A 27,942-nucleotide genomic window follows, 5' to 3' on the forward strand; every position below is an offset into this window, starting at 1 on the left:
ATCAGAGACGAGCCAATCATAACATTCGTCCTAATGCAAGGATTGAACAGCGATGGTTAGTCGAGTTATTCCCTATGTGACTTTCGAATCAGGTGTGATTTATATTTAATTATGGGATATATTAATTTTTGATACATATTTAATATCAGATAACTCAACTGCACTTCGTCATATCATTTTTTGTTAGGTATCAAAGATGATGGAGACAAATAATTCAGATGAACTAATAGCTCTTGCTCGAGGACCTAACAAGATTGTGAATAGATATAATGGTTTCATAATTAATGGCTTTAAATTTCATACTAGAGAACGGGAGAAATTTAGAAAAACACAGAATAGCGGTGTTATGGTGGAAGCGGATGGAAAATCCTATTATGGTGCACTTAAAGATATCTATGAGTTGGATTATTATGGAAAATTTAAAGTAGTACTGTTTAGATGTGATTGGATAGACATAAACTCACCAAGGGGTTTGAAACAAGATGCAAATGGATTTACACTTGTAAATTTTTCAAGGTTGATACACACTGGTGTGTTATTGAAGGATGATCCATTCATTTTTTCATCTCAAGCTCGTCAAGTATTTTATGTACAAGACGCAAAAGATAAAGATTGGTTTACTGTCATCAAAACAAAACCTAGAGACTTATATGATATGGGAAACCAAGTGGAGGATGATGACGATGACACTTATACACAATGTATGCCCTACAATTTTGTGCCAGCTGATGATTTAAATGCTACGACGACGTTGGTTAGAACAGAATTCGAAGAAAACACTACTGCTTGATTGTTACTGGTAATAATTATTTATGATGTATATATTTTGCATTAATTATTGTGTTATTTTACTCCATATATTAACTGATTCTACCTTTTATTTATATAAATGCTAGGTGACATCATGCGTCGCAGGGGACGATATGCTGGTGTGCAGTTCCAGTTTTCACAGACAGAGGCCGGTACGTCTTCTTCAGCACAGCAGCCTGAGGCCAGTTCAGCTGCACAGCATTCTGAGCCCTGTCCTTCATCATCAGCACAGCACGATCCTCCTGTTCATCAGCCAGATGATGAGATACACGTGCAGGGTATATATTATCTTTCATGTAATTTTTTTTAATTTTATTTTATGTATATTTATGATATAGTTACTTTTATGTATTTTTTGCAGACGGATCCGGGAGAGTACGCCCCAGACGCGGACCCACAGTAGTACGAGATGTGTGGCAGATGCGTGAGGGCGAGAGGATTGTTGTGGAGTGCAATCAGCTAGGTCAGCCAATTAAGAAAGCTGCCTGCTTATTGACTTCATTTTTGGGGACTGTTGCTCGGAGGCCTCAGCTATGTCCGTTGGGCTATGCAAAATGGAATGACATGCTTCCAACGTACAAAGTTGAGCTCCTCCGAGTTATAGAGGTAATGAATTGATGTTCATACTGTATATTAATTGTTAATCATTTATATAATTTATTTCATTTAACTTTTTTTTTTATAGAGCAAGTTTGTTCTCCCTCCATCCACTCATGATTTTGTAATGAAGTCTCTCAACCGCAAATGGAAAGAATATAGAGCACAATTGAAGAAGGACTATATGAGACAGGGTATGACAGAGGAGGAGGTTGCTAGGAATTGTCCTCCTGATGTACCCCCTCATCAGTGGATGGAGTTGGTTCATTACTGGTTCTCCGAGAGGGCACAGGTATATTATCTGTTTATTATCTTTTTTTCCTAAATATTTTATAAAAATATTAATTTTTATTATATATTGTATATATAACAAGTTCTTTACTTTATTTTACAGACTTATTCTGCTATTGGTAGAGCTGCACGAGCAGCTCAGTCTGTTCCTCATACATCGGGGTCGAAGAGTTATGCACGACTCCGACAGGAGTTTGTATGTTCCTTAAACTTTCATAATTAACTTTTAATTTTTATGTTCAAATATTTATATAACTAATATCATTATGTATCGTGGACCATGTCTGTATCATGATACTCATATATTTTTTTAAATTATCATAACTGTTTGCTTAAAATTGAAATTATTTGTGTAGGAGGATGAGCATGGGAGGGAACCCGGACAAGTGGAGTTTTACCGGATGACTCATACTCATCAGGATGGTACTTTTGTTCGAGATGAGTCGAGAGATTTATATGTACGGCATTATTAATATTATATTTTTTGCAATGATTTAAATTTAATTTTGTTAGCTATTAATGTATAACTCTTGTTTTCAAAAAAAATACAGGAGAGGGCTACATCTCTCATTGCAGAGCGTGACGACGAGTCCGCAGCATCTACGCAGCAGAGCCATATCGAGGCCGAGGTATTCACAGAGTTGATGGGACTAGAGCGCTACGGCCGAGTGAGGGGTTATGGAGTAGGAGTCACCCCCACTCAGTTATCTGAGGTTAGTAGATATACGCAGCATGCTGCAGCAGATGCTCAGGATTCACGCGTTCGCAGACTCGAGGCGGAGATACAGGAGATTAGACAGAGTCGTGCCGCTGAGATGGAGGAGATGCGACAGAGCCGTGCCGAGATGCAGGCCATGAGGGGACAGATTGATCGCCTTACATCTTTATTAGAGATGTATGGTTCATCTCAGGTAAACACATAATATTAAATATATATTTTTGTATTAATTTAATGATTTATATATTTTATTTATAGATATGCAAATCATGCTTTTGATATGTTTTTTGTAGGCTCCTGGCATATCAGGCACCCATCGAGATAGCGGCACGTCACGTGGAGACAACGACGACCATCCGCCTGCAGATTGATGTTATTTTATTTTTGTTGTATTTTTATATTTATTTATATTACTCTTGATTGTAATGGACGATTAGTACTTTATTTTTATTTATATAAAATATTATCTTTTGGTTTGATTAAATTTTCTATTTCAGCTTGCTTTTGATGTGAATGATGGTGATTGTACAGGTGTGAATGTGAATGTGGTGATTGTACATGTTTATTGTATTGTATATGTTTATTGTACAGGTGTGATATGATTTCGTACAGGAATGTATTGTATTCTTTTTTTTTTTTAGATAATATCTGTATTTTTTTTTCCTCTTAAAACCTTTAACGACGCTTATAAGCGTCGTTAAAATAATTTTAACGATGCTTATAAGCGTCGTTAAAGACAAAAAGCCGACGCTTGGAAAAGCGTCTTGGTAGACTGTACTGTCACGCGGGGTCATTAACGACGCTTTAAAGCGTCGTTAAATTTATCTTTTGCGACGCTTTAAAGCGTCGTAAAGATTTACATTAACGATGCTTATAAGCGTCGTTAAATTTGTCTTTAACGACGCTTTAAAGCGTCGTAAAGATTTACATTAACGACGCTTATAAGCGTCGTTAAGACAAATTTAACGACGCTTTAAAGCGTCGTTAATGTAAATCTTTACGACGCTTTAAAGCGTTGTTAAAAAATAACGACGCTTTTAAAAAGCGTCGGCGCTATTCGTCCCCACTCTTATATAGTCGACGCTTTGCCGACGCTTTTCGAAGCGTCGTAAAGCGAAATAGCGACGCTTTAAAGCGTCGTTAATGACCATTAATAGCGTCGTTAATGACCATTTTTTCTGTAGTGGAAACTATCTTACGAGAAATTTGCATGAAATGAATGACATAGTTGACATAAACTTCTTTGTATGTTTAATCAGTCGGCAAAAATCTAACTACGAGGGACCAAAAAATGGCGGGCAATCCCACTGTTCTTCTAGACCACATTCTTTAGCTGGCAGGCACAAGCATTAAAGGCTACTTTGCAGCATAGGAGCAAATGAAAGATTTGCACTAATATCTGATTCTGAGATACTCAATGGTATCATATCAAGAAGTTGAAAATTGAAATGTTCGTCCATGGTAATAAACTAGAGTGCAAAATGACATAAAAATTAAGATTTTAAATCCCATGTGATGAAACTATCACAATTTTCTTATGAAACAAGACACGCCACCATCCTATCCCATCATGATATTTGAAATAGAGGATATCGTTCTGATCGAAATGCTAAAATGCTAGCAGAACGGTCCTATCCCGACACATGAGATGGTATCCTGTCCCAATGTCTCATGAAACATGCCACTGGAACCTGAATCCTTGATAATAAATTTCATTGTTCTAGTGAAATGGAAGTTTCTATTTATATTCTCACAATCTAGTCATTTCCGAAAATGGTAGTTAACAGTCCTCTCCCAATGTTCATGAATCTGAAATCAATGATCCGAATCCCAAAAAATAAAAGAATCATAACAAGTAATTTTCTTCTTTTACATGTTCAAGGCCATCCCTTAGCTATAGATAGGCACTTCAGCCACTCCAAATGTCGATAAACATGGTCAAAGTTATACAACAATCTTGTGCACTGCAAGTACAGCAGAAATGTAGCAATAGAATCAGATATGGGTAAAGAGCCCCCTTCAGCTTTCTGCAAAAGTTCTCACCTACGTTTCCAGCCTAGCGAGTTGGAACATAAACAATCTTGGTCACTGGGTACAAAAGCAATGCCACTCAGAAGAAAGAGCTGAATGTTGAAAATTCATATTATTTGTTTTGCTTTCTGCTACAGCCCCACCATCTTCTATGGGGTTTTTTCTTTTCAAAGTTCCCAAATTTACGAAGTGCTATGTTTGTCTCACGTAGCTGGACCTTGTATTCCTTCTTCCATGCTGCAAAATGAGATTTCAGTTTCCGTAGATCTTCAAATGGATTTGTGCTTGAACCTGACTGCTTCACCTCCACAAGGTTTCGTGCATCATCCTCAAAGGCCTGCTTCTGCTGTTCAAACTCCTTTGCAAGACGGCCAACTGCATTCCGCTTGTCAACAGAATCTCTTGCCAGCCCAGTGTCAGAAGTTTGATGTTGTCGTTTTGGTGTGCCTTCCTGTGTTTGTGCCTCAGTAGACATTGTACTTTCAGAGTCATAACTATGATGAATTGGTAATGCATCGAGCCTTCCAGGTTGGTTCACTCTATCATTAGCAGCAACACTCTTTTTTGCTGCAGCCAGACTCATCTGTGACAAATTGCCAGACTCATTAGCTATACGTGGCAATTCTATACTCAGAACATTGTTATATAAGGACTTACACTAACAAGGGGTCATTATTAAATTGGAAAGCAGAAACTTGAATTATATTAGCAGAAAAATACAAACTTCTAATTATGTGTAAATACAATCACTAAACCACAGGAGATTTGTCAGGGTAAAAGGCAAGGGTCCTAGTTGTTACTTCCCATCATCACTTTCTCTCATTTATAGGATCTCAAAATGTCATAGAAACAATCAAATATCTATCCTTCCACATGGGAAACCTCATTGTCAGAAAGTTTATTTTATCTAACTGAGAAAATTGGTCAGCAGATTCACCTGCAATGATGTTATTTGTTTCTGCCACAGCTCCTCCATAGATTTCATTTTCGCCTCATACTCTGACAACCTTGCTTTATATTGCTGAAGTTGTTGATGTAATGCAGCATTCTCCACCAATTTTTGTCTGAGTTCTGCTTCTGACTTCAGAATCTGCATCTCAACCTCTGCTGGAACTGAAGCCTGCACTCATAAATATTTTACTTTGGTGAAATGGTTCCAATAATATCATGGTTCTAAGGGAAAAACTACTTTATAGCTTCCAACAGGATACATAAATAAATAACTAGTATGTCAAGATTTGACTCACCTAAAGAGCATTAGCTCAATATTTCAAGCAAGACAAAATTCATCTCTTAGGATGGCATGATAAAAAGGATGCTCAGCATCTCAGGATTCATGTTTTCTCTTATGTGTGATATTTTCCACTATTCTACTGTTATTAGATTCCCATGCCTGAATGAAAAGTATGCTGATTAAAAGCAACTGCTCAGATCTTAATTTTCATAAGTTTATTTTAAAACCAAAAAAAAAGCAACAAGGGATTCATTATGGTGTCCTCAAGTGGATATTTAAACCTGAATGGAAACTCAGTAAAATTTACAAGTGAAATATTACACCAGAATTGCTTACATTAGCAATATCCAGAAGCTCCAAGAGAATACCAACTCTGAAGAAACAGCATATAATGTCCTCATAGGATTTGTGACCAAAATGTACACTGCAACTATTATTTATAGCCACCACTGCCGCTTTTGCAGGCAAATTACAACACACATATGAACATGTCAACTTAATGGAGGTATGATAAAACCAGCGATGAAAAACTGAAACTACTAAACTGGCCATTATCCAGGCATCCATGATTTTTCCAACGGTCAAAACAATAGGATATTATGAAAGGTTTTAAAACTTGGTTACAGTCCCCCCTGATAGAGCATTGGTTTCAGCACTTTCGGTAGTTTTGGTAGTTCCGCTTTGACTTTCCAAATTTCAGTCAAAAATATCAGAAAAAAATACAAGAAAAAAGAAAAAGAAAGAAATTGAGATGTTATTTCACATCGTTTTGTTATGTTATGAGTTATTTGGGATCATACTTTGTTTAGCTTTGATAATTTTAGGCTGAAATTTTACTATATTGAAATGCAGCACATTAAATTAGAAAAAAAATTCTCATCTCCCAGAATATTTGCTTTGCTATCTTCACAGGTTATGATATACTTCAAATCTAATACGCACATGTACGATGTATCTTCATAGTCCATTTCTAAGCTGGCTGAAATTGGCTGAAACCGACCAAAACTGATTGAAACTAAAAATCTCATCCGTTTTCAGATTGGTCTCAGCTGAAATGAAATGGATAGGTTTCAGCTAAACTTAAAATGTTGTTATTGTGTTAATCATAGCAAGAAAAACAAACACTTTAGCAACACTGCAGCCATGATTTCTATCACCATATAATTGTACTTAGCAGAAAGTATAAGCTAATTATCCTTAATACTTAGCCCTTGCCACTACTTCTACAGGTCATTTCCTCCTCAAAGTTTGACCTATATAAGCTAACAGAGAATGTAGTTGCTTCTGCTTCCTATATGCCACTTTCTATGAGTTCTAATCACTTCCCAACCTGGCAACAGGCTCAACATGAAGTTTATATATGCAGAACAAGCTGCACGACACCAGCATTTCTTGCACAAAGGTTTTTGACAAAAAGTGCTTTCTAATTCTCTTTTACATGCACATATGTAATACATATATATGTCCATAGATAATGCACATTACAGCATGATGGTGATCTTCACATTGCCTAATGATACATTTTGATAAATTACTCAGTTTTTTTGAGTATGTCATGTTTACATGGAGCTTGTACATAATGAATCATTTGCCTAGTCCTCCATTGGCATATGAAACTTGTAATTGTCTACATTGGATCCATGCTCTAATGATATATGGAATCACTATAAGGCATACTTCCCAAGTTTTACATATCAGAGCTAAGATTGAAATTTTGTAAGATATGAAAAAGTGTGAGGCATCAATTTATTCATCCCACTGTTCGAGAAACATTAAGTGGACAACAAAATGAATCTAATTCTGCCAGCAAAAACTGCCGGGCTGTTACAGGAATCAAGCAGTTGCACCATCATTTATTGCCAGAAAAGCTGCTGAAGTAGATGGTATGTTAGGGTTATGCTGCTGTACAAAGAGGAATCTATCTGCATATTTGAATCATGAAATACTGTCAAAGCATCTAAATTTAATTATTCTTCACACAGCATTCTGACAAGTACCATGGATGACACTAGCCAATCTTCTTTTGCTGGAGGTCTCGCTATTTAGCATTATACCTTATTGCTTTGTTTCATAGCTTATAATGGTTATTCTCCTACTACTAACTTCAGTATTTCCTGAACTCATCCTTCAGGCCTTGCACCTGAAATACAGCTCGTACAAATCACACAAGCCACTACATTACCTTGGTGGATTCCTTTTCTCTTAGCAGGGAATTTATTTTTTCCTTCATGATGAACTTATAGTTCCTTTTCTTCTTTGTTAAAGTTCATATCATCACAGTTTCTGCATACTACATAATGTATTGGTATTGCACCCTTGGGTCAGATATGAAACCTCTAACTTTTATACGCATGTCTCAATGGTACATGACTCCTGCTCTTCATACCTTAGAAAAAGAATTAAAGGAATAATAAAATCCTAGTGACATAAGATCTTTCATGATGACCATCAAAACCATGTTCTGGCCTGTATGGGTGCTTTATTAAACTATTCATGACAGCATTATAATATTTGACCTTCTTTTGATGAATATATGCCCAAAGATTATCCACAAATAGAACAAGAATGGAACATCAACTTTCATATCATTAAATAAATCTGACATAAAGTACCTGCATTTCTTGAAAATTCCTATTTGGCTCCATATTAATTCTCTCGTTATTGAGCTTGGACATTGCTAGACTCTTTAGATTGAACGATTTCTTCCTTGCCAACCAACCTCGGATACCTGCAAAAGAAAGGAGACAGAAATTTGAGAAAAAATATTAGCTGCAATTAGTTACATACTATCCTTAGTGCTTACTCCTTACTAAAATTATATTGCTAAACTGCAAGACTGTAATATGTTTCTGTAGGTCTTCAACTGTTTCCTGAGAATCTGCCACTTCACATAATTTTTTGTATGGAAACAACAGTCGAGCAGATCATGTCTCACTATTTCACTTCAAACAACTACTACACGGGCCATAATTCTTAGATGGAATGGTGAACTTCATATTAGAAACTATAGGCAATTGTTTCAAGTGAGATAAATAAGTTCCGTGGTATAACCTAGAATGCCATCTGAATAAAAAAGCAGCCAATGGATTTCATAAGATGACAAAACTGTAAATTGAGCGAAATTCTTCATTGGTGGAGAAAATATACAAATATCCCACCTTACTCCTTCAAAAAGGAGAGAACAAGTCAAAGTAAAGAAATTACCAGAGTAAAATTATACAAGTCATAAAAGTTTGTCAGAACTCAGATGTAAAATATAAAAATGTGAATCATATGGAGTAAATAAAAAAAATGCAGCTATTTGATGGACAATGAGTTAGAAGATTTTAAATCTATCCCAACCTTTAACAAGAAAACTCTATTTTGTTTTGCATTAGAAACTTTTATATGAAAAGTACTCACAAACATAACAAGGAATCAACAATAAAAGTTGATATTCAATGACTCAAAATCCTTATGGTTTTCAGTTGATAAGTTTTTGACAATCTATAATTTTCCAAACATGAAGCAACTATTGTTCATTCCTATCTTCAATGGCCAAAGAAAAGACAAAGAAATTAGGGGAAAAGAACTTGGTTAGGTATAATAGAGCATTTATAAATATCAATATAATTTTTTTTCTAAACTTCATGAACACTGTCTTTTGAACGAAAGCTAACTGGGAATCCCTTCCAAACAATGGAAGGCATATCACTGCCTAATTCAAACGGCCATTCTTGAACTTGATTAACAACATAAATGAAGTAAATTAGTAAAAACAAGTCATTGATTATTACTAATATGGGATCGTAGGATTACATGATTGAAGTGCAGTTGCTCCTTTCTTGAGCTCCTGAAAATTGTGGCGAGATTGAAGACCACGATAACGTCTCTGAATCCAGAGGATTGCTTGCATTGTATGGTTTCTAATATCTTCCAGTGCAGCTATCTGCAAATCATCAAACAAATACATAAGATGTCAATGCTGCTGGGTCTCAGGCCCTGCCCTACATGATAAATGGATGGGTCAATTTTAAGACCGACAGAAAGATGTAGATTCAAAAAGAAATCAAGCTATAGAACAAATCCAGATTCAATGCTTTGGTATAGAAGGATCTATGCAATGCTAAATTGTTGTTATTGATGGTTGTTGCACTTTTGTCAACAAAGTAAACTAACTGAACTTCTGACTGTGACAGTTGTTCTAGAACTCTGATTTAGATTCTTACTTTATGAATTCAATTTAATGGAACAAAAAACAATTTTTTTAAAGTACATCTTTTCTGACATATATCAGTAGATCATGTGTAACCCACTTAATGATGAAACAAGCACTCAGTGGTTAACTAAATGTAGATGGCTATAAGTTCGGCTTTAATTAAAATTTTCAAAAATGGAGAAACAATTCCGTTGTATTCCTTGTCGTATGACATGTGAGCAATAAGATATAATAGTTCTTCACTTTCATTTCTTTGAATGTCATCATACACCATATATAGTTATAATTTTGTTATTACACTAGTGAACTTTATAACTTCAGTAGATATTCATATACACCCAAAATACTGAATATATGGCTACGTCGATATTCAATAAAATTAGGTAAAAAATATGGTTGATTGCTATTTGAATAACTAAAGCAAATGATTGACAATCTCGTTAGTGCTTTAATTTGCCCAAAACTATTACAACCAAGGTTTGTCGAACCAGCACCAAAAGTCGAACTACCCAGCAATTGGTTCAGTCTATGCTAGGTGTACTGAAACAGGGAGAGGGAGAAGTAGAGGGAGGAAGAAAGAAATAGGGAGAAAGAGAGGGAGAGAGGAAGAGAGAGGGGGAGAGATGGAGAGAGGAGAAGAGAGGAAAAGAGGCCTGTCATCAGTCGGTGTCATCAACATCGAAGAGCAGCCCGACGAATGATCTAGTGAGTGAGATGAATGACCAGCAAGCGGGATGGGTGACCGAGCGAGCGATGGAACTTTGAAGCTCCAGTCATGGTGGAATGGAGGGGGGAGGCAGAGAGAGAAAAGGACCTCAGAGGACATGGGTGGGTGGGGGAGGCTTGGGAGGTTTTAAAGGGACCAAACCAACCCGACCATCCAAATCATTCCGGTTCTTGACTAGCTCGGATCAATTCTGCCTGCCTTGATTACAACTTATAAACAATTTTTGATTTAAAAAATAATCTATTTTTTTAAGATACATATAAAAACAAGCAGCTATTACAAGCCATTTTAGAAAGGCAAAGTCCACAATTTTATCAAAATCATCCATGACGAGATTTTTTGTTCTAGAGGACCATGTTATCATCTGCCAAAGCATAGGGGTGGCAATTGGGTCAAGTTGAATACAGGTTGGATCGGATGTGAGTCAAGTCGGGTCAAAAATTTATCCACCTATACCTGACCTATTTATTAAACAAGTTCCAAAATTCATATCTGAATCTGATGTGTTTATTAACAACTAACCTGATCCAACATGCACAACGCATTTATTAAACTGGTCAAGTTAAATGAGTTAAACACGTCAAGTGGATTTTTAGTGGCTTAAACAAGTTAAGCAGATCGAGTTAAACAGGATAGAAATAGGTTAAGCAGATTTTAAATATATTAAATGGGCCTTAAACAGGTTAAATGGGTTAAACGATTACCTAACTCAACCTGACCAGAATATTAAACAGGTTAAATAAGTCAGATATCTAAAACCCAAACCCAACCTGAATGTTAAATATGTTAAATGAGTCAACCTGTTTATGATCCAAATCCATTTAGTCCAAACCCAAACCTACTTATGGCAGGTCCAACATGAGTCAAGTCATATTTTGCCAGTCTTATCAAAGCAATATAAATAAGCATTAGAATTCAAATACTTTGTTTGATAAAAAGCAGCATAGATAAGCATTACAATATAGGTTATTTGGAACCCTATAGATGAGTTGTAATGTAGCCAAACTACAATGCAACTTAAGTTGGTTGTAACTCCATCTACAGTGCACTATCTCCTCTATTTAGATGGAGATGAGGAGGAGTGATAGGGGGAGGAAGGAGAGGAGCATGAGATGGAGAAGCAAAAGAGGAGAGATGGGAGAACGAGTGGGGTGAGGAAGGAGAGTGCAAGGGGAGCCACAATCAATGGAGGCTTGGTTTCCAACACTACTAAGGAGGGTGCATAGGCATCAAGGAAGGTAGGGAGAGAGGTAGATCAAGGGAGAGGTCAAGGATCAAGGTCCAAAAAGGTGTGGATGGGGGAGGTTGGGTAGGGCATGGACGAGGTAGGTCAGGTGATGTTTGGCAAGGTGTGGCTGGGAGATCTACCAAGATGTGAGCGAGAGAGTTTGGGGGGAGGTTCTACAGAGCATGGCCAGAGAGATCGATGAGATGTGGACAAGAGAGATCGAATGTAGGTCCAGTGAGCACAGCGGAGGAAATTTGGCAAGACATGGGCGAGAGCTCGAGAGGAAGTTCAACAGGGCACTTTTGGAGAGATTTGGCAAGACGTGAGTTAGAGAGGGTTGAGAGAAGGGCTAGTAGGTCATAAACGAGGGAGATCCGATGAGACATCGATCAAAGAAGCCTAGAGGAGGTTAAGCAGGGCATGGCTAGTGAGATCCGTCAGGATGTGAGGTCAAGATAGGGAACTAGAGAGGAAAAATATGATGGCATGGAATGGGATGCTAAGACTTGGATCGAGATGGAATAGAGAGAAAAAATCTCTTTCTTTGTTAAGATACCAACTCGAGCAGCTACAACTCGTCCATGGCCATTTTGGCTATGAATCGACCTAATGCTAGATAGCCTTGAGTTGCAGCCCAACAAGCAACTCAATTTAGTGTGCAATTTGAGTTGCAAACATGGAAACAAGTGGACTATCCGACATCAACAACTTGAGCTGCATACAATTCTACTTTAGGACTCCAAAGAGCTCATATAATTACCTAGGTCCAATGTTTTGGAGATGCACCATCCAAGAATTGAACCCAAAACCCTTTGTTATTGAATAGAGGGGTGCAACAACTAATACAAGCCCCACTTCCACATTATCTATTTCAATATTATAACTACTAAGTGAATAAATTACTAAGTGGACCCTTGCAAACAAACCAAATAAATATTGTATCTTTGTACCCATGATAATGTCACCCATAGACTAAATCAATTATCCAAGTTCATGGTGAAAACTTTGCAGAAATTGTCATGTAATTAAAAGATTTTCCAAGGAATTCCCTACAAAAGAACATTTATCCATCACTTAATATGGAACCTAATTCTTAGCTCTCATGTATGGACATCCATGGAAAAAAAACAGATAATAAAAATGAATCACCTGTCCTGTGCGGAAAAATAACTTTGTGTAACCAACTTGATACATTTCAGGTAGGATATTGAACTGTTGAAGAATGGCAACTGAAACACTGAGTGGATCCTGAAACTGAACATCCTCCAAGAGAAGGAAGCCATACCTTAAGGACAATTGTAAAGGCATCTCAAAATCATGACCTATATAATATAAATGATGTCATCAAGGAATCAAAAATAATAAGGATGAAATTGACTACCTTTCCGCAAATTGTTGATGTGTCATCCGACTTGGATAACCTGACCTTGAAATCCTGACCACCTCCAAAACCCCACAGCATCTGAGCTGTTGTAAGACAAGATCATTTTCATATATGCCAGGAAGCTGCTTACTGTTTGGTTTAATGCATCGAATGAAGTGAGGAGTGGTGCCTTCTAACCGCTGCATCAGGTTGAATAATTGACCCTAAAAGCATATAAAAGATTCTATAAGTAAAATAAGTCAGGAACTCCACAATAAATTTTCCAAGAACATATTAAAATGCTCAAAATTACTAGTTTTAGCTAACAGAATGTTGTAACTTAAAGTACAATGGTTGAAATTTGCAGGAAGGTACTGATGGATGAGTCTAGCAAGAAAAAGAAACATGAGCTGTTTCCTTCATAACAGTTTGGTTAAGTTTTAAATTTTACAATCCATCTTGATAAGAAAAATATTGTTCAGGCTATTTCAAGAAGTGACAGAGAGAAAGGTCAAAGTTAAGTGCATCTTGAATCTAACCTAGCCTGAATAACAGAATTTTACTGGAGAACAAGTCCCAACAAGATTCATTCTGGGATCACAATATGTCTTAGCAGTAACAACATATGTTCCTTCATTAATCTATCATCATAATGGTATTTTTCCTGACCCACTGAAATACAGTTTTTAAGTGTACAGCTTTATTCAAATTCTATTACATATACAGGCATGCACAACAAGAAATTTTTCAACAAAACCATAACCCTAATCATCCACCCCTGTCCCAACTATGTGGCGTTACTGCTAAGAGACATCCCAACCCCAAAAATGTTGCTTACAAAACATTCATATAACATTTCATCACAAAACAACTAAAATGATATGATCACAAGCAGCAAACTGCAAACATACTATAAACTTTGAAGTTTAAAATGATGTTTAGTGTGTGTGTGTTTTTTTTTTTGACTTGTATGTGTTCTATTTTCAACTGCTTTTCTAGTCTCTTCCATATTTCGATTTTTAATCATTTACTTATAATTTTTCGTTCAAAGATGCTAGCACTGAAATTTTTCCAATCAGTTCAAGACCAGAACCAACCTTGCTTACAATTGTTAACACACAAATAGTCACCTTGAGCATTTTAATGGAAATGTTAAAAATTGAGGTCCATTCAAGTCCGGATACCAGGGAACACATCATGATGCATTAGCAATTGGCACCAGTGATACAAGTAACTAATTCATAGATGCTACGGCCCCATTGCATGTGATATAATTAAAAGGAGTCAATGCAAAGATGGTTCTGATAACATGATTTAAATATCATTTTTTTATTTATGGGAAAATGTGGCACATGACCAAATTGATTGTTATGCACATGGTACTTTTATTTAGGGTGGACAGTGTGGCATTTGCTTGCCCCCAACATCTATGAAGGGTATAATTGAAAAATAAACAAATTGTTGAAGTTAAAACAAGAATAGAAAGAAGTATCATGACTCTCCCATGGAAGTGGACTTAGAGAATGATGGGGTCATGTGCAGGAATTCCCTAAATATAGCAGATTACCAGCACAAATTCTGCATTCCGAAAATTATTTGGTATTTATTATACCAAAAATAGGTAGTGGCTTCTATAACTCCCATCACTGAGGCTATAAACAACTAGCTACTAATAAATAGATGCAATATACCCAATTATACTGTGAAGAACATTCATACAACTTTAAAAAGAGGGGGGGAGGGGGAGGGGGGAAGAGAGATAGGAATATATCTTAAATTTCACGTCTTTGAGTATGCATGGATTTTTCATTATGACCCAATAAAAATTGGATTGTTGCTAGTGGTATACTGTATTCTGATATATAACAAGTCAGGCTTTATATCCCACCCCAACCTAACTTAAAGTCTTATACCACTTTCCAAGAAATCTAGATACAAACAAGGATATGACGATCAGCTAATAAACTTAAATTCGTCTAAAATGATGAACGTGCGTCATAAAATTAAAAGAGGAAATATACTTAAAATCATTATGATGATCAAATGGAAATTGCATTCTTAAACTAAGTCATATGTTTTTCATATAGAAATTCTTAAGGGAGAAAAAGGAATACAAAAAATGTTGATCAGAAACAAAGGAAACTTTATTCATGTTCACAGGTTGTACCTTAAACTTTGTTGCAACACTGTGCTTTTGTGATTCAACACTACCTAATCGCCAAAAAGGACTAACTGGGTTCTGTGATTGATTAAGTAAACGGGCAGCACATAACTGAGGGAGTTGGCAGTTACAAGATAAAAGCAATTGGATAGAATCTGAATGAAGTGGATCTCCATTCTTCTCCAAGAAGCCATTTGTTTCATACAGAACCTGGTGAACACCCAGTGTTAGCCATTTGAATTACACTAACATGGTACATAAATAAACAAATATAAGAGGTTAACTCCATCTATAAGTATAGGTTCAACTCAATTGCACCTTACCTTGCAAGTACTTTTAGAAAATGAAATTTATGCAAAAAAAAAGAGGATTACAGATGCAAAGCAAGTCTGAAATTAACCTCATTCTTTGCATGTATTGCTAACTAAGTTCAAACCTATTAATTTTAACAGTGCATAGAAATTATATCAGGTACATTTTTCAACATGTTTGCCCTGCATTTTTCCTTCTTTTTTTTCTCCTTTTAACAAGTTTGTACTAGGATTGTGTGAAAAAATTCTGCACATTTTTTTTTCAACATATGGCCTGCGGTCCCATGTCCTATGTACCGTACATTTTGGTTAACATATGTCCTGTGGTGTCATGTCCTACATATATGGCTTGTCCTTTCTAACTGAATATGCTTCACTTAGTTCCCGAAAGAGATGATGCATTCAAGCCAGTCTTGCTAATTAATTTTTTACATTATCTAATCATAAGTTCATCATTATAAATAGTTAACAAAATTTCAGAAAAAAAGTGCACAATTCAGCTAAAGTAGGATTTAAATGTCTTGGCCCTCTTTGCTATCATATATTCGCCCAATAGTTATGACTAGAATATTGCCTGAATCCTCAAAGGTAAAAAACACAGAGATCTCACTTGCTTTGGCAAGACAAGTCTATCTCCACCCTCCAAGCACATATTTAGTATTAGTGATTTAGTTCTAACAAAACAAACCACCCCATCTGCTGCCCATTAATAACATTTGAAGGGGAGCCTATGCTTCTTTCTTCACCAACAAAGGATTTATCAGTGAGGAAATCAATGTGTGTGGTTCTTTTCACCCTATCAAGCCACTGTGCTCTGACTAGCTATACATACTCATACCATTCAAATGACTATGGAGCACCACTTTCCATTCCGTATTTTCTAAAAAATATATAACAATGTTGTTTGGCTATTTAATCCATTTTAGCCACTTCAAAACTTTTAAATATGCTTTCATGTGTACTTCTAATTTCTTGAGAAGTGCTTTTAAAGTTTTCAGTTCAGCTCGCTTGAGTTGAGCCCTTACAACCCATAGCTCATCTTCCTTGGGCTTCTTGTTGCTTTTATAGCCACATTGCATCTTCTTCTGGAATTTCAAGAGAAGGATGGCAGAACATTGAAAAAATAGAAAAGAGAGAGGGACAACGAATGTATCTTCTAGCTGCAATAGGCTAACTTTGTATCTTGTTTGCCCATTTGAATTAGCCTTAGAATGTGAGGATCAAGTTTATTGCTGTGGGTCAGGTTAGACATCACTTGAACAAAATGCAGACACTGATGAACCTGTGCTAGTCAAATAACAAAGAGACTCCAATAACAAATTACCATCAGCTCCTCAACAAGTATCACGAGGGGGGAAAAACAAAAGATTGAATAACCCAAAATTACATGACAGCATTATGATTACCACATCAAGTGCTCTATTCTAAAAGTGAAGAAATATGTATTTGGCATAATTCGTTTATTAAGGTTGAATAAACTTCACAATTTGCTCCTCATTTTGATGTTATGCTTTCAATCATGTCATGATTTCTACATTTTTCCTCAGATAATTTCTTAAATGATGCAATTTACTGCTATATAACTTGCTGTTCACAAGTTTCTTTATCACTCACCTTTATTAACCATGTTCATCAGAAATTGCACCAGTATCAATGTAAGGTGGCAATGAGATGCAGGCAAGACTATGACCATGACCATAACCATCAAGCATTGCCCAGCTATGTTCTTATCCATCAAAACAAGGCTATGCAAGTCTTAACAAATTTAAATTTTCTCATTAGGGCCAGGAATAAATCTTCAGATCAAATAAATACAACTTAAGATGCAACCTTGGAGATTCATTTAAGTGTATTCCTGTAAAAAGATATGGCACATACTTTATAAAAAGAAAACAGAGTCAAAATCATGAAATACTAGAAAGCACTCTTTGAATAGTCATGTATGAAAGTTTATAATAAAGTCCCATAAACAACATAAAGACTTGGATAAGAATGACTGACCTCTCCAGCACAATGGCAAATTCTGAAGGCGCCTTCTCTTTCCCCCTTAAAGCAATGATTACCAATTAAATGCTGCTTAAGCTTGTTAGCAAGGGTCAAATCGGTTGCTTTGGGAAAAGTTAACTCTTCATCCAATAAAGATAACAGCCCTAGGGGTTTCTGTCATTCACAGGATCTCAATGTCAAGATCCAAACATCAAAACTACACTTAAAGAAGTATGCCATGGCCATGATATTGTCTAGAAAACATAAATGCAAATGCCATTAAACTGTCATGAATGACAAACAAATGGTAAGATTTTCCTTCAGAATGTTTTAAATCCCTCTGTCAGTTAAAGTGGCTGATGTGTGGTGTGCTGATATTTGCTCTTGGAATTACTTTTTTATATTACTCTATAACAATTTGATTTCTGAGCTGAAAGATTTAGTGGCCATTTTAGATGTTATGTGACTTTCCAATGACATTAATTGACTGAGGTGGCACCAGAATTCTTCTAGTCTTTTTCCGTCAGATCCTTTCATCATTTTATTAACCAGAAGGGGGTGGCTTAGCAGTTTGCCCTCTAGCTTCAGTGTTGCATAGATGTGCATCCCAGAAAAAGTTAAGATTCTTTTTTCTTCTGGAGCTCGCTGCTGGATATATTGGTGAAGTGCTTGCTATGAAGAGCAGGAAGTTACATCAGAATAGTGTTTCTTGTGCTGCTCCTGCAGAGACCACAGATCATTTTTTTGATATTTTCTTTTAAGTGTCTTTCAGGTTAGGGGTGATCCATCTTGCAGAAGTTAAAGACTAGTTAAAAACAGTTAGTAGGTAGTTTTTTGCTAGTAGTTCTTTTTTGTAGTTAGGCAAACTGAGTGGTCATGTTGTATGCTTTGTGTTCTGGTTGTTTCTTTTCTTTCACTAAATCAAAATGTATGATTTGGGTGGGGTCTCCCCTCCCAAGTCCGTATGTCAAATCCAAAATAAATAAATCATATCTGGATGCAGCAAAGAATGTGGAATCTGAACCGGGGGATTAAAACATCATGCTACTACTAAAAGCTGATCGGATTGCCTTAATGTTCGGCTAGGCATTGGGCACATATTTGCATGCACAAGGGTTCTGTTGGACTTATAAGTAATGCTTGCTAATGCAATGGTTCTGTTACCATGAATGCATTTGGAGCACCAGCAGGACACGAATCTACAGGACCAATGCAGCACATGAGGGATAGGATTGTTAGTTGGTCACACTGTTCATCATGAGCATTATGTGCTCAAACAAAGTGTTACAGCTCAAAATACGTAGCTAAGCGAAAAAATAAGTCAGCAGATTTTCAAGTATAGATTTATCAGAATTCATATCTCAAAAGATAATGCAATGGATATGAATGCCTAGATCTTGCATACACTAAGAAATTTAATGACTTGCCAATTTTTCATCACCAGAAGGCATTGGGTATTGAATGCCATTGGCAGCCCTAATAAGAAGCAAGTAACAGTCTCTGAAACAAATTGCATTAACAAATACAAACTGATTAAATTTTGTAAAAAAGCTAACACAGCCCAGATGACAGGAAAGAAGGGAAACACAAACATTAATATATGACAGAGTAAAGAACCATACATCCTTTATGGATGAACTTCTAAGCAATTCTCTGGCACTCAACACTAGCCAGAATTTTGTGAAAACCAGAGATTTATTTAAAAAATAAAGTCAATAGTTCAAATATGCCTTCTCAAATGTAAACAATCGCAAAATTACCTTCTCAAAAAGATTTAAACATTCATTATTGTCCACAAATTCAACTTTTGTCCAGTCGATCCCATCTTGGATATATTCCTGATATGAAGAAGAAAACACATAAGGCCCTTATCAGAAAACCAGTTTGTTTTGTGCACAGGTAATCTTATATATATACTACTTACCAGTAAAAATGAAAAGAAAGGAAAACAAAAAAAAAAAGAAAAGAAAAGAAAGGAAAAGCTAACTTAAATCTCAAAGTATAACTTAGGCATTATGTATAAATAGAAATCCTAATACCAACATGTTTGGGATGCTCACCTCCTGCTCAAGTTTGAACAGATGCCGATTGAAGTGCTGCTGCAGTCTTTCATTTGCATAGTTTATACAAAACTGTTCAAAGCTGTTCTTCTGCAACAATTACAAGTGCATTTGTAAGACATAAGCTTGTTGAGATTGTCATTTCAATAATCAAGATATCAGAAAATCATCGTACATCATAAGATTCAAACCCATATATGTCCAAAATGCTTATAAATCTCCCAGTACGCAATTTTCCTACTTCAAGTGACCTGTTAATTTGTTCTACAAGACAGTCGAACAAGCTAGAATAAATTGATTTGGCCAATGCATCTCTGGTGCTGATGGCCTGCAGAGGGATAATATGCCAATCAAAAGCTACCACATTAATGCAGGCAAAGAGACTGTGGGAGGTGGTGGATGGGGAGAGGAGGGAGACAGTTAGATAAGCAGTTAAGGTACCTGGGGCAATGTCAGCTTTTGAATAACTACATCATTTCCAGCTTGAATTTTGTGAGTTGATAAAGTCAGCATCAAGTCAGGAACCTTGCAACCCATCAATTTTGCCACATTCGTTACAGCTGTACAACATTTAAAATCAATGGTGCAGCATACTGGTGAGCGAACATATCACCCTTTCAAAGACATCCAGAACCAAACAAAAATTCTGCAGAATTTATTTACAGTAATAATAATGTATTCTACATGGTCCATAATGCAAAATCAAGTGCTATCTCATTTCCGCACTATTTTTCATATTTATGCTTCGAGTAAAGGTTCATGCATGACATGGTTCATCAACAAAAGTTGATGGCCTGGATGTGGTAGGCAAATTTTGCAGTATTCATATTTTTGTGTTTCACTTTTCATATTTTCTTCTTAATTTCTACATTTTATTGTGTAAATCATGGTCTCAAGTATCATTACTGTATGACAACCAAAATATCATAAATGTGATACCAAGAATGCCTCTCACATTAAAATTCCTCTCTGGAATGTGATTACAACAATTCGAGATTTCTCTGTTCCTATAATGAATTCAATCTCTCAACAATGTTAGTTGAAGTTTTCCATTAAGTTTTAAAATGAACAGGTGCAAGTTGTTGATCAAGTCCTAGCACCATCAAATTTCAGTGCCACAAGTGAAACCACAAAAAACAAAAGGGACAAGGAAACTAGGAAAACATTTAATGAAATTTGGCATATAACAACCAACATCTTTTGCCTCCACTGTGAAGAAAGCCAAGGTTCTCTGACATCTGCAAGCTACTACTAGTGCTAGGCTATCACATCAAAATATCAGGTCATTGTCCACATTGATGCACTGTTAATCGCAATCCATGATAAAAGTAACCAAATGTTAAAAAGGAATTTTCAACTTATTTGTTGATGTAAGTTAGACATTAGGTTTTATATTAACCTTTAGTTTGGCTTGATATTTCTGGATTTATTATGCAGCACAAAATAATATGATGGTTACTGCATAGTCATAACTGATCTGGGACACCTTATTTTAGAGAGTTGAATATTAGTTAATTTAGAAATATGTCTCTATTTGAGAAAGTCAAGTTTAACCAGAAAACCTTCGTTGAATAGAATAGGTTGTCGGGTCCTAACTTTGGTCATAGGTGGTAGACTTGAAAGACATAGCCATTTTTGCAAGTGAAGCAACTTAACAAATTAAAAGTCAGCACACAAATGTAAGTTATGGAATATCAGATCACTCTTATGAATTTAGTTCACAACCAGGGCCCCCAAATTTGATTCTATCCACCACGACATTGTAGCTGCAATTAGAATTTATATGAAATTCTGTCATGAACTAGAGCCATAATGCAGAATATCACCATGTTAATAGGAATAGATTATTACGAAGCATCCACCAGAAAAAAGAACATAATCATAATGTTTGTCATTATGAGACCTTATAAAACATCTAAATGAAAGAACAAGCACATAGACGTACTGGAAAAAAACACTTTGCTTTGTAGAAATTTGATTAACAAGAATACCTTCACTTGAAATGACTTCCACATGGTTTTCATTGTCAATCACCAAATACTCAATATTTCCCAGCCATAGAACTGCAGCAAGCATTGCAAATACACTCTCTTGATCTTCCTTCGAGACTCGAACAATATCTAATGCATCCTGGACAGTTGAACACCAATTAAACCAACATCCAGTTTTATGACTTCCGTAAGACCAGATTAAGGAATAATTCATTGAAGAGGTTCAAAAAAGGGAATCAGGGAAAAATCTGAGATACCGTCAGCTTGTGAAACCTTAGAGCATCATCAACATTATCAATTATCAGACAGTCACTCTGCTTCAAATATTCATAATTGTTGGCTGCTTTCAGGTTTAATTTCTCTGTAAATTGGATCAAATCTTCAAAAAAATGTCCAGTACAAAATTATTGCTATCTAATGAATATACTTAAAATCTAGATGCTTCTCAAAGAGTAAATCATGTTTAGTAAAATAGAGGCACAATAAATGAGGCAAGCCAAGAGCCTAGAAGTTCGTATATCTGATGTAACTAATGCATTAAAAAAAAAAAAAAGAAAAATCTTTCTTTTGAACTACCTCTGAGGGATGCTGGAGCTCCTGCACAAAGCTGATAGAATACATGATACGATCTTTCTCCTTTTGCTCGCTGAACCACCCTAGACTGCTCATGGATGACATGGGACCTTCAGTGATCGGTAAATCACATAGCAAATAAGCTAAAGTTCAAATAGCAGCTGACATACCTTCTCAAGCAAAACTGCAAATTAAGTTCACAGTCGACAAACAAGACATGGCAAAGGAAATCAATTAGTTGACTAAATAGTAACAAAAGTTATTTGTTTAACTGTGTTAAAAGAAACAAGAATCATTAAAGCATGCTCACAGGTTTGGATCTTTGCACCGCAAATTCTTGCAGATGTACTGAAATGTATATCAATCAGCTTCCCCTGCAACAAATTATGGGAACAAACAGCTACATGACAAATCTCTCAGAGGTTCATTTGACCATGAAATTACACATGAAAGCATAGTCCCATATATCATGGAAGCATGCGTGTTACAGACACCGTCTGCCTGTCACTAGGAAAATAGGATAGAGGACTCACAAATCGGCTAGAGTTGTCATTTCTAAGTGTCTTTGCATTTCCAAATGCTTCCAGTATAGGATTAGTCTGAAGAAGTTCATACTCTATCCCACTGCCACCCCCAAGGGCAGCAAGGTATTGCATTGCAATCTTCGCTGTTTCAGTTTTCCCAGCTCCGCTCTCACCACTGCAGTGCAAGTCAAATGCCAAAATTCCATCAGCAATTTTCCTAGGGACCACATACATAAAAATGATAAACAGGACTTGGAGAGAGAAGAGGGTCATCAAAGAATTCATATCTATGAACCGAGAACCTGTCATTTACCTTATGATGATAGATTGATTTACGCCATCTGCAAAATCCATATATTAATTGCTATGGTTGTTTGTCATACTTTATCCATAAATACCTGCCTAAAAGTAACCATATCCTACCTCTCATCATTCCATTGAAGGCACTGTCTGCTATAGCATAGACATGCGGATTGTCTGTAGTTTTCTCCCTATAAGCTGCAATATAGTCATCTCCATACAGAGGCACTTCTTTAAAGGGATTGATTGCAACCAAAACAGGCCCTGCTTTGGTCTACATAAAGAAAATATGCAAGATTATACAGACATATGCAAATGGAAGAATACAAGAACCACATCAATTTGTAACAATACTTACATACACTATATCATGAACATATCTGCATTTAAGACTGTGAAGAACTGAAGGTTCATTTAAGTAACTAAGCTGTATTAGATCATCCACTCCATCAAGGACTTGTGGATTTGATGGTAAGAGATTTTCTACAAGCACTGTCAAAGCCTGTGTGCAACAGAATCGGGAGTGCTTAGATACCATTAAACTAAGTGGTTATTGCTAAAAGATACCAATTTACAGCTAGCCCAAACATAAAACTCACTCTGCCCTCAGGCAGCAAGATATTAGCATTGTTCCCTGAAATTGATTGGATTTCTCCCAACCCCCACTCATCATCTGGAAGACGACACCAGACCTGAAGTTTCTGAAAAACAAAAGGCTCAAAATTTAGTGTATGTATTCCACCTCAACCACTAAAATTAATAAAGAAAGTATGGAAGCGGAAAACTTGGAAGCAAGCTTGCATATCTCCACATCGAGGAAAACAGATATTCACTATAAATAAAACAAGAGAACTCGAAGCACTTTAGGGTGTTTGTTGTTCATGAACTGTAAATTATGACATGTAAACAGTAAAAATGGATATAAATAGCCTAATTAAAACCTGAGAACCCCAAAAGTAACAATTAGAGAGGTTAAAGTCAAAAAAAGGATATGACATGCATGCCAATTATCAAGAGATTAAATTGCCAAATTTGGGTGACAAACATGTGTTGAAAAAGGGGATCTCAAACAATATCAAACAAGGTTAGGGGGATGAAGTTGATAGGAGTTGGAGAAGTCAAGTACAAAGCTCTCGAAAATATGTGGACAATTAATAGGCTACCAGAATGCGAAGAAATCTTGATGGACAGGTGGGTGGGTGGTGTGATTGTGCATACGGGTAAGGGTACACAACATATACAAATAATCGGCTGCTAGTATAATGTTTCCAAGCATCTTCATGAAAACTCAACACAAGAGCCCAAGCCTCATTATTCAAAGACCCTTGGTTCCATTATAATTTGGAAATTTTTCTGGCTGCAAAATGTGATCATGTCATCAGAATTGAATAATGATTTTTGATGGCAAGAAGTCAGGTATGATCATCATGATATTTTGATTTTATGAAAGTACAAGATGATGGAGGCCAATGATAGTAACTTGGCAAGCAGATACTAGAAAAGTCTGAGGCTCTATAAAAGAACAAAGAGATCTGCAATTTCCATGAATCACCATTTTGAATACATGAAACATATAATGCTCAGTCAGGCAGCAAATTGAATAAAAAATTAAGATAACAGAGTTGAATTTAAGTCCTTAATATAGAAGTAGTAAATTTGTTAATCCATTCTTCATGCATAGCTTGTAGAAGAAACAAAAGATTCAAAGATAAGACTGCTGGTTGAAAAGAATACATCATTCTTCTAGTTTTCTTCATGATTTTAGGTGCCACTAGTGGAAAGAAAAGAAAGTAATTTGTGATGATTGATGTTAAGAAAAGGGGTGAGGACCTAAGACAACATGGATGGTGGTTGTGAGGAAGGATCTAAAAAAGCTTCGAATACAATCAAAGGCGGCCCTAAATAAAAATACTTAGCAAATGAGGATCCATAAAGCTGAGCCCAGATAGTTGATAAAAGGCTGGATGCTCATGGATTTGGTTACCAATGAAAAGGGTGAAAAAATCATACAGATAATCAAAGAGAAGGTGCACACAGCTTCCAAAGGGTCTATATGATCATAAATTTTATAGTTGTAAACAGGAAGATCAATTTTAGAGATTTAAATATTTACTAAATGCCTCAGCAGAAATCGTGCAGTGGAGGCATGACAACTTTGACTTAGAAAGGTGCATCCTACCATTATTCTCCCAAGAAAAAAAGAAGGTATTTGTATGTCTCCTTTAAGTGTCATAGGAAGTGTGGCCTCCATCTGCCATATGCTTGTATATGTTGCTTATTTTTACTGTTTACTATAAACAAAAATCGAAATACATTTTCTCCCACATATTCCTTTACTATTAGAATGGGAACTTTTTGTGATCCCCATGGTTTCCATCCCAAGATAGCCTTTCTTTTCTTCTAGATCCTAGAAGTTCCCCAGGCCACACCATGCTGGCTCTGACCTTGTTCCATGTAATTAATCAGAAGGCCATCATATGAGCAGATTATGTTGACACTGAAACTAGCATCACTAAGTTTTATGTTTTTATTAGATTATTAAAGAATTAAGTGCTTTTAAAATGATAGATGATAGGCAAAATCCAATAAAATATTAGATTTTATACAAAGCACTGCACTGCTTTAACAGCTAAATTTTATGTTCTGCACAATAGCCAATTCAAAGCTAAAATGAAATCCAAGAGCATCATCCAAAAAATTTACCTTCTTTAAGACATAATTATTTGTGTGATCAAGCCTCAGCTTCTCTTCCGACAGAGCCCCCAACAACAAGGGGTCCACAGGAGACTCCGAGCCATCAACATCTTCTGACTTTTCTTCATAGCTGTCTAGCTTTGACATCTTATCATAAGGAGATTCTTCTGGCTGGTCTGCTTTTGCAAACCTTTTGCTTCCGAAGATACTGCTTTTGAATACTGCCTCCTTGTCTTCCTTCCAAGCCTGCCCATCTTTATTCTGCACCCATTTCTTTGGATTCTTCAACAGGCATTCAGCTGTGTTGGTTTCTGTCTGAAAATTTAATGGCAATGACCTCCTCAAGGAAGGAAGGCGTCCTCTTAAGGTGGGTCGTACTGGCAATGCTGGTGGCACATCCTTCGGCTTCTGGTCCCTCTGCTTGAGGGCCTCCAGCATTTCCTCCAACGAGCTCTTTGCAGCCATTGGAGTTAAGGGCATGGCAGACGACATGATTCCACAGACACAATTCACAAAACTAATGCTTACAAAATCACAATTTTCTCAATCCAGCATCATCTTCCTGGAACCAAAGTCAAGTTTCCCCCAAATAATGGAAACAAAGTTATAAAAACTAAAGAAATCCCCATAAAACAGAGATAGAGACTTAAGAGGAGCCCAGCAGTTCCTCAAAGGACCTCAAGTCCTAACACCTAATTCCACAACCCTATCCCAAAGCAAACCAAAACACCGAACTTCTCAATCTGACTTTATCTTCTTCGCACCAAAACCCAATTCCCTCCTCAGGCTCGAATAAATGCAATAAAAAACACAATTTTTCTCTACGTTCCTCCTCAAAATCGCAGTTTTTTCTCATTTTGATCAAAATCAGACATCAATAAAGAAGAGAAAACAGATATTTCACCACACAAATCCCGCATAGCTGAGAATCCAAGCGTGTTTCTGCCGAAGAGAGCCTCTGCGACGGAGACGAAAAGGACAAGGAATCGCAGCAGAAAAAAAAACTACTTGCAGAACCCTAATTCAAGTCATCCGTTGAGGAAGGAGGTGGGAGTCCAGGGAATGGAAGGGAAATTAGGGGTCTTCGCTCTCCGAGAAATTTCAAAATTTCCGGAGCCACCTCCCTTCTGAAGAGCTTCCAACCCCGCTGATCTCTAATTAGAGCAAAACAATAAAAAGGGATTCTTAAATTATAGTTTCGCGAATTGAAACAATGGAGATTTTATGCGTGAAAAGCGGAAGCTCTTCCCTTTTCCTTCCTTTATTCTGCTTCCCTGCTTTTAATGGAGACGACGAGACAGAACGAGCCCGCCAGTTTCGGACAAAACAACCGATGAGTTGCTGCCTTTACACCGAACACCCTCACTTTACCAATTATTAGAATACATGACCACATTGTACGCCTACCAACCCAATTCGAGGTTGGCTCAAGTTAGTTCAAAGGATCCAACCAATATCAATCAATTCTTAAGTTTTTGATCTAGAACTGAATCAATTAATGTCGAAACTAAACCCAACCCGACACGAGTGAGATTGGATTGATTCGACCAAGTTCTTAAAAGACCCAAAATATTTTTTAAATAAATAAAAAAAATTATAGAAACACCCCCACAATTTTAGCTCAATTTCATTTATATCCTTGTACTTTAAAAAGTATCAAACGAAACTTTTTAATTATCGATATGTTTCGATGTGCTCCAATCATTCATTTTACTAATATGTGGTGTTAGATGTTTCTCTCTATGGACGAAAGTGCCCTTTATTCATGGATGGGCTTGAAGAAGGAAGATGATGAGAAGGAAACATGGACGAGGAGGAGGAGAGGAAGGTCATTGATAAGGAATAGGTTAGAGAAGAAAAAGAAGGACAAGAAGAAGAAGATGATAGAGAGGAAGGAGAGGGGGGAGAATGAATTACCGACGAGAAGGGATGCGGGTTGAAGGGACCGTCGTGAAAGGAATACTCTATTGACGATTTGGAGGAGGATGAGGAGGCAAAATGGATAAAAAAAAAAGGAAAGGAGATAAAGAGAGCCGCCATGGAGGAAGAAAAATGAGTGGAGAGGAAGAGAGAGGGGGAAAGATTTTTTGTCAATGAGAAAGGGTGGATGTAGAGAGAGGCTATCTAAAGGGGTAGAGCTCATAG

General features: G+C 36.5%; 2 protein-coding genes across 2 annotated transcripts; one reads left to right on the plus strand and one right to left on the minus strand.

Moving 5' to 3' along the window:
• Positions 1–903: 903 nt before the first annotated feature.
• Positions 904–2,900, plus strand: LOC140857840 (uncharacterized). The gene is made up of 7 exons (XM_073257025.1): positions 904–1,088; positions 1,172–1,416; positions 1,496–1,699; positions 1,802–1,894; positions 2,055–2,156; positions 2,250–2,609; positions 2,710–2,900. The coding sequence occupies exons 1-7, from the start codon at positions 905–907 to the stop codon at positions 2,785–2,787; spliced, it is 1,266 nt and encodes a 421-aa protein (XP_073113126.1). The 5' UTR covers position 904; the 3' UTR covers positions 2,788–2,900.
• Positions 2,901–4,180: 1,280 nt separating this feature from the next.
• LOC105045425 (myosin-1) lies at positions 4,181–27,100 on the minus strand. Its single transcript, XM_010923700.4, has 23 exons — positions 25,807–27,100; positions 23,703–23,804; positions 23,462–23,605; positions 23,227–23,377; positions 23,117–23,144; positions 22,813–22,978; positions 22,590–22,653; positions 22,450–22,463; positions 22,283–22,367; positions 21,964–22,067; positions 21,707–21,845; positions 20,157–20,275; positions 19,891–20,043; positions 19,716–19,805; positions 19,416–19,493; positions 17,671–17,829; positions 15,365–15,568; positions 13,216–13,421; positions 12,984–13,119; positions 9,480–9,609; positions 8,294–8,409; positions 5,385–5,567; positions 4,181–5,030 (listed from the first exon to the last, which is right to left on the minus strand). Exons 1-23 carry the CDS (start codon positions 26,287–26,289, stop codon positions 4,560–4,562), a joined length of 3,525 nt encoding a protein of 1,174 aa, XP_010922002.1. The 5' UTR covers positions 26,290–27,100; the 3' UTR covers positions 4,181–4,559.
• Positions 27,101–27,942: the final 842 nt, after the last annotated feature.

This window comes from Elaeis guineensis, chromosome 5 (genome assembly GCF_000442705.2).
Source record: "Elaeis guineensis isolate ETL-2024a chromosome 5, EG11, whole genome shotgun sequence".
Classification (NCBI taxonomy): Eukaryota; Viridiplantae; Streptophyta; class Magnoliopsida; order Arecales; family Arecaceae; genus Elaeis; species Elaeis guineensis.